This window comes from Oncorhynchus tshawytscha, linkage group LG07, assembly GCF_018296145.1.
Source record: "Oncorhynchus tshawytscha isolate Ot180627B linkage group LG07, Otsh_v2.0, whole genome shotgun sequence".
Classification (NCBI taxonomy): Eukaryota; Metazoa; Chordata; class Actinopteri; order Salmoniformes; family Salmonidae; genus Oncorhynchus; species Oncorhynchus tshawytscha.
The window spans coordinates 33611565-33624878 of record NC_056435.1 but is presented as its reverse complement, the minus strand read 5'-3'; the positions used below and the strand labels follow the sequence as shown (position 1 = coordinate 33624878).

Here is a 13314-nt window from a genome sequence, read left to right as displayed (position 1 = left end):
GGCAGTATGTACCACAATAATATTGGGATATACCTTGTTTAATGCATATTGTTGTGTGACTTATGCCATGTGAAGGTTCAACACAGAATGTTTTCTAGCTTTTATTGAAAAATATTGGCCTGAACAAAGACATGGGCCCTATATCCATGGTAGTGTTTTATTTGGGGGACACTGACAGTTTTCAGTGGGGGATGAGGATCTAAAAAATTAAATCCTAGTCAAATTTCATAATTATGTCCAATACAGAAAGTAAAAAAACTAAGTGAAACCCCATTCCATTCCTACCAAACCCACCGTCAGCTAGGCAGTTTCTACAGAGATTGTCTGGGAATAAAAGACCACAACACAAACACTTTCCTTTAGGACCCAGAGACAAAGTACTAACATATGCTATTGATAGGACCAGCATGAATACAAATATATCCCATGATTAAAATGTTTTAAAAAGTAAATAAACCAACAAAGCTTGTTGGAGATTCCCAGAGCCATTTAAAGGATACATATACAAGTATATTTATACTTTCATTACCCCAATGTGGCTCTTCAAACCCCATGCACAGCTTACAATGACCTGAAATGAACATGACATGACTTTCTTTCCACTCTCCAAAAATGTCCAGGTGTAGTGCTTGTTGGTTTAAGAACAGACTCCTTTAAAATGGAGTCAGTCTTCAATTTCCTTGAGCAAGCTTCTATAGAAGATAAGACCATCAGCAGAGTAGCCTGGCTGGTCAGATGAAGAGTGGGTAAATGGTATTGAAAAACGGGACAGAGCAGACGCAATTCCATGCTGAACACTGGGTCAAGTACCATCTTTCTTTCCCAGTGAGATCCAGTCTGCGTGAGCCCTCAAGAGCTTCTGGGAACACAAAGAAGCTGAGAAAGAGGATGCGTCGCAGATGCAGAATGTACTGATTTGTGCGCATTAGATACAATGCAAAATAAAAAGTAATTTGTAGAGGGTGGAGGCTGTGTGTCTGTGGTGCGTGTTGGAGGGTGTTTCTAGAATAGCGGTGTTTCTAGAATAGCAGCGCTCCCATGCTGCCCATTTCACTCTGCTCCTTGACGAAGATCTCAAAGTACTGGTAGATGATGGTCACGGCCAATAGAATTCCAGTACCCGAACCGATGGCGCCCAGAAAGTCCGCCATGACGGACAGCCCACCTATGCATAGGCCACCGAAAGCTGCAGCCGTGGGGATGTACCTTCACAAAGAACACAAGATTTTAGAAATGTGTAGAAAAATACACAGCAATTAACACTTAACACAGCAACCAAAAGGTGTGTATGTTTTTACCGGTTGAGCTCGTGCACCATTGAGGTCTCTCTGTGTCCCCTCATCACCATCTGCTGTTCCTTCAGCTGCTTAGCCACCTGTCAGACATGCAGAGTTAGAAACTAACACACATACTTCAGTGTACCTACAGTAAAAGTGCATCTGTAACAGATGAAGCAAATACATCAAGTGACTCACATCTTTGGCCGAGGATCCTGAAACCTCGATCCATGTCTTGGAGAAGAAGGCACAGGAGCCCAGCATGAAGACGATGTAGATTGCAGCATGGATGGGGTCATCCAAAACAGAACCAAAGGACTCCGGGGGAGAGAGGAAGTAGCAGAGACCTCCAACTGGGTAGGCACGAGCTGGTCCTCCAGTGGAAGTATCCTATACAAAAAACACAATCAATTAAGTATAGTTTCTCCATGTAAGCATAGCCCAATCAGGGCCGTTATGAGTAAAACAGGGCTCAAGACTGCAACCATTGAGTCACATTTTGCAGCCATTTGACTTAGCGGTGCGAGTTACATGTTTTCTACATTGCAACCTCACTCAAAACACCTCTCTTGGATAACAGAAAACAACCCCCAAATTTATGACAATCACTGGAATAGGCTGCACATCAAAAGCTTAAATTATGCATTCCTGCTTGGTAGTGCTGAGCGATTAGTTCTATTTGAAGTCTAATACTCAAACCGAACAAAATACGTTTCAATTTTGATCCTTTTCTTTAAACATTAAATGCACTGTGGGTTGAATACAATTCCCATGATGGTAGTTACTGCTCATCACTTACTAACCATCACTTATTCACATCACTTCAATAAAATATTTCAATTGTGTATATTACATTTGTTTTAGTTGATTACTTTATTTCACCCCAAGTCATGTCTAGAGCTACTGCCTATGCAGTCTGAAGAACGACTTAGATATTGATTTACTTTGATAAATCACTAAGGTATACTTTTATGACTGTTGAATACCAACTATCAATCACTTAGATCATGTATTTTCAGGTCAAGAGAGCAGATGCTTAGCGCGCTATCACTCTCGATTATGCATTTCTGTCTCTTTTACATAGCAGGCGTAAAAGAAACAGACCGGACAAGTATGCGCAGAATGGACTACTGTATGTTCATTGTAGTTAAATTACCAAGTTTTTTGCACTAAAGTATGTGGAATATTGGCCTGTTGGAAACCATGTCGTACAGCTCAGGCTTTATCTGATTTATCTCTACAGAGCTCAGAAAGAAAACTGTGCCCACCAATCATGACTCCTTTCTATGTGTATCAAAATGATGGTACTTTCCTTGAATTTCATTGTGAAAGTCTAACACTGAAATATCATGTGATGCACATCTCACCCATTATGCGATTTATAAAATGGATTGTTTAGATTGTGTGATGGTGGGGATGCAGGGTTGTGCTTGCTGTAGTTCCTCAACAACACAGCTAGGTGAGCTCAAAAGCACCTTACTAGTTGAAGATTCTTGAGTAATAAAAGGGCATTGAAATTACTTAGGAACTGTGCACAATTTGGAGAGGTGTGGCCACTTAAGAGATTGGTCTTTTGGTCTTACGTTCTACCCTACATTTTCCAGGAATATTCTTATGTTACTGAATGTATCAGGAGTATTTTCAGATTAAAATGCACATAATCAATTTTCCAATAATCTCCAAACTGTTCCCTTTCAATTGCTACCATGGTTATGCATATCCCATGGGAGTGCGACCAGGGGTAAATGTTAGTCTGAGCCCTCTTAAAACCTTCCTATGGCTAGCTCTCTTACACAGGACTGCTGAAAGAAATGTCTAAATCGGTCAACACTACCAGTGTGCTGTCATAGTAGTCCAAAACATGTGATCATAACCACCACTATGGCATCAAACAGACTCTTCATTGTCTACAGTCACACAGAATTATTCAGTATTGGTTTTAACCTCATGAAGGTTAAATGTGATGAGAAAGAAATAAGTGGCTGTACATTTTTAAATAGTACTGGTGTAATGAACATGGGTGAGGCATGTCTCCACCTCTGTGTAATGAACACAGAAGCGACACTCAAAGGTCATTGCGGACAGGTACTTACAGACCAGGTGCCCAGCAGGTTAACCAGAAAGTTGCCACTGAATCGTGTGGAGAGCATCTGAGAGATGACGTACAGGTTGGACACAAGGGCAGATTGGAGGATGATGGGAATGTTGGAGGTGTAGAAGAGCTTGATGGGATAGGTGTTGTACTGACCACGGTAACGGGCAGACTTGATGGGCAAGTCCACCCTGAAGCCCTGGAAGGAGGCGAGAAGTGTTCAAGACCTTTCAAAAACAACCACGGAAATCCAATGGTATTCAAAGTTCGTCTTCAATTATTCTATGCATGCAGCTTTTTGGTCTGAACATTTATGTTCACATTGTCAACAGAGCCAATGGTCACGTAAGCAATGAATTGAAAGCCATTTGTAAAACCAATTAAATGACAGTCAAGACGATAGGCTATAAAACGGGTTGTCTGTCCACTGACCTGGAAGTATATGACGACAGCAAAGACGAAGACTGTGGCGATGAGGTTCAAGAGGTTAGGCAGGTTCTGGCGGTAGAAGGCCTCTCTCAGGGCGCGCACCTTGTCTGTGCGGGTGGCCAACAGGTGGAACAGTGCAATGACGGCACCTTCAAACTCCGTTCCTGAGACACAAGAGACAAGGTTACCTAACTAACCACAGCAGGGGGAACAACCCTGACTGAAGAACAAGAGCACATTGTAAATACACATACACTAGTTACACAAAAGTATGTGGACACCCCTTGAAATGAGTGTTTTCGGCTATTTCAGCCACACCCATTGCTGACAGGTATAAAAATTGAGCACACAGCCATGCAATCTCCAAAGACAAACATTGGCAGTAGATTGACCTGTACTTAAGCGCTTATTGACTTTCAACATGGCACCGTCATAGGATGCCACCTTTTCAACAAGTCAGTTCGTCAAATTTCTGCCCTGCTAGATCTACCCAGGTCAACTGTAAGTGCTGTTATTGTGAAGTAAAAATTTCTAGGAGCACAGCCGAAGTGGTAGGCCACACAAGCTCAAAGAACAGGACCACCGAATGCTGACGCGCATAAAAATTGTCTGTCCTCGGTTGCAACACTCACTACTAAGTTCCAAACTGCCTTTGGAAGCCACGTCAGCACAAGAACTGTTCATCGGGAGCTTAATGAAATTAGTTTCCATAGCTGAGCAGCCACACACAAACCTAAGATCATCATGCACAATGCCAAGCATTGGCTGGAGTGGTGTAAAGCTCACCGCCATTGGAGTCTGGAGCAGTGGAAATGCGTTCTCTGGAGTGATGAATCATACTTCACCATCTGGCAGTCCGACGGATGAATCTGGGTTTGGTGGATGCCAGGGGAGCGCTACCTGCCCCAATGCATAGTGCCAACTAAAGTTTGTTGGAGGAAGAATAAATGGTCTGGGGCTGTTTTTCATGGGTCGGGCTAGGCCCCTTATGTCCCTTCACTGGAACTCAATGCTACAACATACAATGACATTCTAGATGATTTTGTGCTTCCAACTTTGTGGCAACAGTTTGGGGAAGGCCCTTTCCTGGTTCAGCATGACAATGACCCCGTTCACAAAGTGAGGTCCATACAGAAATGGTTGAGATCGGCGAGGAAGAACATGACTGGCCTGCACAAAGCCCTGACCTCAACCCCATAGAACACCTTTGGGATGAATTGGAACACCGACTGCGAGCCAGGCCTAATCGCCCAACCTCACTACTGCTCTTGTGGCTGAGTGGAGGCTGTTATAGCAGAAAGGGGGGGGGACCAACTCCATACTAATGCCCATGACTTTGGAATGAGATGTTCGACGAGCACGTGTCCACCTACTTTTGGTCATATGTATACTAGCCTTAGTGCTACCTACCTCTCCCAGTGTTGACAGTAGTGGGACTGAAGGCCTTCCAGACGATGGTCTCACAGATGTTGGTGGCAATGAACAGGGAGATACCAGAGCCTAAACCATAGCCCTTCTGCAGCAGCTCATCCAGCAGCAGCACAATCAGACCTGCCACAAACAGCTGGGGAAGAAGGAGAGAACTTAAATAAGGGAAGGGAAAGGGTATACCGAGTCAGCACAACTGAATGCATTCAAATGAAATGGGAGAGGTGCGGCACCCGGGAAGCAGTTGTGGGCTAACTGCCTTGCAGAACGGCAGATTATTCCATCTTTCCGGCACAGGGATTCGAACCAGCGACCTTTCAGTTACTGGCCCAATGCTCTGACCAGGCAGATGAAAGCAGAGCAGACAGTTGAGCATGGCTGATTGACAGATTAAAGAAATGGCTGCCAAAGGGTTTTAGTTGTGAAAGTTAGGTCTCTGTACCTAAAGGGTACAATTAGTGAACTGTTTATATGAACTGGGGAGGGGTCTAACTAACCTGAATGATGATGAGCAGGCAGATCCCAGCACCCATCTCTGAGGGGTCTCCGTACATCCCAGTCATCACGTAAACAATGGCCTGCCCAATGGTGATGATCATGCCAAACACTGCAGAGAAAAAGGAAGATGGTTGCATTCAATATCCTTGGACTGTTGTGAGGGGAAAAACACTTGGCAACGGGATACTGAATACACCCCAGCCTTATGACAGGCTAGAGACCCTTATTCTAATACCCGTCATATACAAGCCCACAAATCAGAACAGTTGCCAGGTGGCTATATAACCATAATTCAATGTATTATGATGAATCCCATTCCTTGGTAAATACTTCTTCTGTGCAAGATGATTAGAGGGTGGACTTACATTTCTGTGCTCCATTGAAGAGTGCTCTGTCCTTGGGGGTGTCTCCAACCTCAATGATCTTGGCTCCAGCCAGCAGCTGCATGATGAGACCAGAGGTAACAATGGGTGAGATACCCAGCTCCATCAGAGTACCTGTAGAATGGTGGAGGATCAGTCAACCATTATTATGAACCAACACTGTTGTAATGGAAAAGGGGATTCTAACAAAGGCAAAGCTCTGAATACGCTGATATCAGCTAAAGAATGTCAGCTTTTGCAAAGACTGCTTGTCAAAAGAGATGAGACCGGATAACATCACAGGGAATAATTATTTATCCATGTAAGAGGTGGGAACCAAACAGTGAAGGTGTAATATAGATGCCTCTAACATAATCAGTAGCCAAGATTGAGAGTCGTTAATAAATGAAGAGAGCCAAGTGTCAATATTTGTTTATTTAACTAGGCATGTCAGTTCAGAACAAATTCTTATTTACAATGACTGCCTACACCGGTCAAACCCAGACACCACTGGGCCAATTGTGCGCCGCCCTATGGGACTCCCAATCACGGCCGGTTGTGATACAGCCTGGATTCGAACCAGGATGTCTGTAGTGACGCCTCAAGCACTGAGATCCAGTGCGTTAGACCGCTATGTCAATGCTGTGAGCCCATTGTTTAGCTTAGCAACAACCAGGAAGGGTAAAGCTGTGTTTTGTTTAAAGTTAACATGCAATATTTATTGGTTAAGATCATATTCATGCGATCTTAACTGGCAGTACAATATATTATTTAGTAAGTACAGCACTTCTAATATCCAACTTAGACTTGAAGGTATTTTCTGTACTATAAGTATTTAGTAGTGCTGAGTGAGTCACCGACATTTCCTCTTTTGGTTAATAAACAACTAATTGACCGACAGCTGTTCAATTACTTGAAATCCATTTAGTTGAGGGTTTTGGTGAGCCCAACGCACCATTTCTCTACAGAGAAATCAAATCATGAGAAATCACATCAAGAAAAATGTGGCGCGCTGGGCTGAAGGAAGCTGTAGTTTCCATAAAGCAAATATTCAACCTAGTTCAGCACAAGAACACATACACTTAACTATGTTCAGTTAGTTTCACACAGACCTCATGAGAGAGGAATGTACACAGAGGGATGGAGATACTTCCTACTTCATTTACTTTGAAGAACTAGTAAAGGGATTCTCAGACAGCTCTGCAGCATGCTTGAGCAGGCTAGCCTAGCTAAATAGGATGACTAAAGACAGTACAGTATTTGGGGAGCACAGAGCTGTTTGGATGCTACTGCCTGAGCAGAGATGAGATGACTAAGGAATTAAAAACAAAGTCAAATAAAAACAAAGTAATATACACATCTGAAATATTTTATAGTAATTTCCTATTGATGTCTATCCAATGTGGACCTGAGAGAATCACATATTTTAAATGTTTTGGCAATTGAATGTTAATTATTTTTGGATTAGAAATTTAACATGAAGAAAAAAAACATTTAATGTAATTTCATAATGCATTGTGATTAAAAAAAATAATTATTAAATACCAAAATCCATTATTTTTTAAAAAATCAAACAGAAATGAAAAGGCACTATTAGCTAGCTGCCTATTACTAGCTGGTTGGATGGGCAGCTAGGCAGGTTGGTACTGTATTGTTAGGTAGCATTAAAGATCGACAAACAAGGCAGAAAATATTATGCAGGCCAGATAAAGCTAGCTTGCAAACTTCGCTAGATTGGGTTATGAAACTAATGCCTAATTCGAAAATAGTTAGCCAACTAGATAGTGTACCATCTTTGGGTTGTTTGAAAGTTGTCATGTTCAAAACGCACACACAGGTATACATAACATGCAGTCATGACACTTGACAAACATTCTTTTTAGTATTCTCTTCTATTAGCTAGCTACTAGTAGTAACTGTAGCTACTTAGCAGCCAATATCATGACTGGCTGACTATCCAACCAGCACGATATATTTCCAGTCCTAACCTCCAGAAATACACTGCAGTGGAGAAGAAGCAAAGCAAAAACTATGATAATGTTCCCACTCTCACTATGGACCCAGGTTTTTACAATGGCACGGAACACCAGCGTGCATGCAGTTATTGCATTGAATTAGCATTTTACCACCTTGGCATTGTAGCTTGAAATAATTACTTGCTGGCTTTACACATCATATATCAGGCATCAACTCGGTTATAGATAGAACACTTGGTTATTTAAAAATATTATATTTAAGCCATTTAACACAGCACTAAAGTTGATGCATTTCAATGAGAGATTACTTTAAAAAATAAAATAATTAAACCCTTTGTGGGCAGGGCCAAATCTGTTACTAGGGATGCACAGTTCAAACTTGTCTTCCTCCCTATGGACTGATGATTAAAGACACAGGCAAGCATTCAAACTAAGTAGAACCAGACTGTTCGTTTCTCACCTCTGTTGGAAGCCAGGATTACTCTCATCCAGTAGAAGGGATCTGCAGAGTCTGAGGACATGATGCCAAAGAGGGGAATCTAGGAGGACAGGAGACAAAGAAAGAATGAACCCAATACACTGTACCCACAAGAGCTAAAACTAGACTCATTGAGTCATCATTACCTGTGGCCTTAACCATATTGTCAGCTAGTGATAATAAGACCAAAGACAGGCAGGGCTTCTCTGCAAGAACCATACAATATATAGAATTACAGAGACAGATGTTCAGCAGATACTAACCTGGCAGCACACCAGGAAGATGAAGAGAGTGATGGCAGTCCATAGTACTTTTTCTCTGAACTGAATCTGTATAGGTAAAAGAGGGAGGTTTTAGAATCATCACTAGAGCTAAGATTGTTGAAGAACTAGTGAGGAGAGATTGCGGTATACTATACCTTTCTCTCTGGTTTCTGAATCTCGGGTAAGACCGCACAAAACGGCTTTATGACTTCCAAAAATTTGACTGAAAAAAAAAAACACGAGGTTGGTTAGTTTCTTTGGGGGGGACTACATGCACAGTAAAATAAGTCTTGTCCTAACCAGTGCAAGATAGTTACACTTTATCAGGATGAAACGTCATCACTCCCATGCATGGAAAAATTAGGCTCCACTCACATTTACAGACATCATCAATAAGCTACTAACTAGCTAGTTAGCTAAGTAAGGTAATCAATCCAGTAAGGTAATCAATCCAGTGAGTTAACTAGCTTTATATGTGGGAACAAACTAGTGGGCCTATAGCTAGGCTGATTATGCAAAAAGATTAACAGAGGCAATAGAAATACAGTACTAGAGGTCGACTGATTAATTAGGGCCAATTTCAAATTTTCATAAAAATCGGTAATCTGCATTTTTTGGACACCGGTTACAGCTGATTACACCTGTTACATGAGTGCAGAAAGGAGCTAAGGTAAGTTGCTAGCTAGCTTTAAATTTATCTTCTAAAAAACAATCAATCTTATCATAATCACTAGTTAACTACACATGGTTGATGATATTACTGGTTTAACTACCGGTAGCTTGTTCTGCTTTGCAAATAATTAATGCGGTGCCTGTTAATTTATCATTGAATCATAGCCTACTTCGCCAAACAGGTGATAATTTAACAAGCGCATTTGCCAAAAAAAAAGCACTGTCATTGCACCAATGTACCTAACCATAAACATCAATGCCTTTCTTAAAAATCAATACACAAGTATATATTTTTTTTAACCTGCATATTTAGGTAAAATAAATTAATGTTGGCAGGATATATTAACTATGGAAATTGTCACTTCTCTTGGGTTCTGTGCAAGCATTGTCAGAATTTATGCAGCAGTTTGGCTCATTGTGAACTGTGTGAAGACCATTTCTTCCTAACAGACTAATTCATTTGCCAGATTTGACCATATTAAATGACCTAAGGCTCATTTGTGTGTTCATTATATTATAATTAAGTCTATAATTTGATAGACCAGTCTGACTGAGCAGTGGTAGTCAGCAGCAGGCTAGTAAACAATCATTCAAACAGCACTTTCCTGCGTTTGCCAGCAGCTCTTCGCAATGCTTGAAGCACAAGCACTGTTTTTGACTTCAAGCCTATCAACTTCCGAGATTAGGCTGGCAATACTATAGTGCCTATAAGAACATCCAATAGTCAAAGGTATATGAAATACCAATGGTATAGAGAGAAATAGTCCTATAATTGCTATAATAACTACAACCTAAAACTTCTTAACTGAGAATATTGAAGACTCATGTTAAAAGGAACCACCAGCTTTCATATGTTCTCATGTTCTGAGCAAGGAACTTAAACATTAGCTTTTAATTTTTTTTGGCACATTTATGGCACTTTTACTTTCTTCTCCAACACGGTTTTTGCATTATTTAAACCAAATTGAACATGTTTCATTATTTATTTAAGACTTTTTTATGTATTATATTAAGATAAAATAAGTGTTCATTCAGTAGTTGTAATTTTCATTATTACACACAAACAGATTAAAATCGGCTGATTTTAAAATGTATATTTTTGGTTCTCCAATAATCGGTATTGGCGTTAAAATCAGTCAACCTCTACTGTAGCTGGACAGCTAACCATAGTTCTTCAAATAAATTGACATTTATTGGGAATGCCAATGTGGTTTATTCAAAACAATGTTAGCAAGCTAGCAGCAAAATCGTCATTAAGCAATAAGGCCCAAGGGGGTGTGGTATATGGCCAATATACCACGGCTAAGGGCTGTTCTTACGCACGACGCAACGCAGAGTGCTAGGACACAGCCCTTTGCCGTGGTATATTGGCCATATATCACAAACCCCTGAGGTGCATTATTGCTATTATAAACTGGTTACCAATGTAATTACAGTAGCAAAAATAAATGTTATCATACGGTCTGATATACCACGGCTTTCAACCAATCAGAATTCAGGGCTCGAACCACCCAGTTTGTCTGATGTCACCGTCATTACAAAGACTTGAACCGGCAGTATCTCTACACACAGGTACTGTTACAGCAGACTATGCTAGCTAGTAACATTTCCTAGAATGACACAGACTGTAGAGGTTAACTAGTTAGCGAATGTTGAAGGTGCACACAGCAATCTGAAATGTCCCAACTAAGTGCCAAGAGTCAACAATTTGTGGGCATTTCATGAGCCTCGTTAGCAGCGATTGAACGTTAGCTGCCTCCTACCGTTAGCTTCCCATTCCGTTAACTAACGTTATAATATTCTTCATTTTACAGTTAATAGATAAGTAAAACGATTGTATAACCCTGGTTAGCTAATAACTAACACCATAACTACTAGCTAACTAGCCAATGTACGGTAACTTTAGGGAGTTAACGACCTAACATTACAGCTGACGTTAGCATTGGCTAGCTAGTAGCAAGCTACAATACATGTCCGTTCACAGCCAATCTAACTAACTAAACGTTCAAAATATACATTTAAGATGCAATTCACAGATACATCGACAGACGTTAGAAAAATGACTCACTGCCCATGGTGTCCTTTATCCGATTCTCGTTGTGTTAAACTGGTGCCACTTGAAGGATCAGCACAGTTTGCGTGGCACCATTGAACCGCTCTGCACAGAAAAGACACGTCATCAATGAAGCTCCTACTACACGTCAGATCTTGGGGTTTCTAATGCTGCGTTCAAGAATGTCTGAATTTGAAACGTGTGATGCTTTCAATACAACTGGTAAAAGGGGGAAAAAACGAGGTCAAATCATGTCACTGATTTTCAGGTCGGAATGACGGAGCTTTAGAAAGATGTCCGATATTCCGACTTCGAATTCTGAGTTAGGATGACCGTTCAAAACGATTTTTCCCAGTCGTAGCAGTTTTTTTTTCGAGATCCCATTTGTCTTGAACGGACTGATGTCGGAGATTTCAGAGTTCCCAGTATTTTTGAACACGGCATAATTCTCATAACCTGCTAAATTAATTCTCCTAACATGCTGCCAAAAGTCAAATCTGACAAAAATGTATCCCATCTAGTCAAAACAGATACATCTCAAATATGCGTTGGATTATGATAAAACAAGAAATATTACACTTGCAGTAAATGCAAAACTGAATAACTGCTGCTAGGTCATTACAATTTATACATTTTCACATGAGACTGCTCATTCAGTAGTTTAATTTACCTTCACTGAAATTAAAATGCATGATCATGAACAAATTAAAATACTGTTTATTTGACTTCAATGATTTGGGAATGCAGAAAATGCTCTACATAACACTTACTGCCATCAGGGGTCAGCATTATACAATTTTTATCACTGCATCTTATTTTTTGTACAGCTTTCAGTTGGCCCTAGAATGACATTGAATCATGCAAGCACAGAAAAGTGAGCAACTGGTAAAGTGACTAAGTAAATCAATTATGTGCAAAAAAAAATTGGACAACGACTAAGTGTCTCTCTATTAGACCTAGAGTCGATTGAGGCACCCGTGAATAGCTCCCTGTGTGTTTATGCTATTGATTTATCTATTGTAGTGGCTGCAGCTTAATCACCTCTTTCTGCCGATATAAAGTTTGCCCCTTTTCCAAAACATGGGGCTTGTGATAGCAGCTTTTTTCTACACATGACACACCCACACAAGAAAATCGTCACGAAATCGTGTGTAAAACCCAAACCAAGCAACAAACTCACCACCTATCGAAAGATGACTCTCAGAGAAGGGGGTAGCTGCATCCCAATATGGTGACCGGAGTATGAGAAAGTGGGTGTGTCGAAAGGAAAGTAGTGGGTGTGTCAAACGAAGGTTACGTATGTAATCCACGATTATGTGAGCTATATGGACCACTCCAATATATTAGTATCACTCCGCGGCAGAGGGATACAGCCGGTGAGGATTTATAGATTCACTCGTACACCTGTGTCACGGCTGGGGTCCGCCCCTATAAAAAGACCCCATGGCTGCAACACATTCTCTACATCATTTTTGAGGCGCCTCTAGCACCGTAGAGGATTGGAGTGATCCATATAGCTCACATAACCGTGGTTACATACTTAAGTAGGGAAGTGTTGGAGTGCCACACTCAAGGTACTAAACGATATCATAACCGCCATTGATAAAAGACAGAACTGTGCAGCCGTCTTCATCGACCTGGCCAAGGCTTTCGACTCTGTCCATCACAGTATTCTTATCGGCAGACTCAATAGCCTTGGTTTCTCAAATGAGTGCCTCACCTGGTTCACCAACTACTTCGCAGACAGAGTCCAGTGTGTCAAATTGGAGGGCCTGTTGTCCGGACC

The 13314-nt window shown here is 41.1% G+C and overlaps 1 protein-coding gene across 1 annotated transcript; it reads right to left on the bottom strand.

Moving 5' to 3' along the window:
* Positions 1 to 143: 143 nt before the first annotated feature.
* LOC112254403 (protein transport protein Sec61 subunit alpha) lies at positions 144 to 11683 on the bottom strand. Its single transcript, XM_024426969.2, has 12 exons — positions 11544 to 11683; positions 8959 to 9026; positions 8804 to 8869; positions 8523 to 8601; positions 6090 to 6221; positions 5724 to 5833; positions 5209 to 5362; positions 3802 to 3962; positions 3371 to 3568; positions 1476 to 1667; positions 1299 to 1375; positions 144 to 1206 (listed from the first exon to the last, which is right to left on the bottom strand). The coding sequence occupies exons 1-12, from the start codon at positions 11548 to 11550 to the stop codon at positions 1020 to 1022; spliced, it is 1431 nt and encodes a 476-aa protein (XP_024282737.1). The 5' UTR covers positions 11551 to 11683; the 3' UTR covers positions 144 to 1019.
* Positions 11684 to 13314: the final 1631 nt, after the last annotated feature.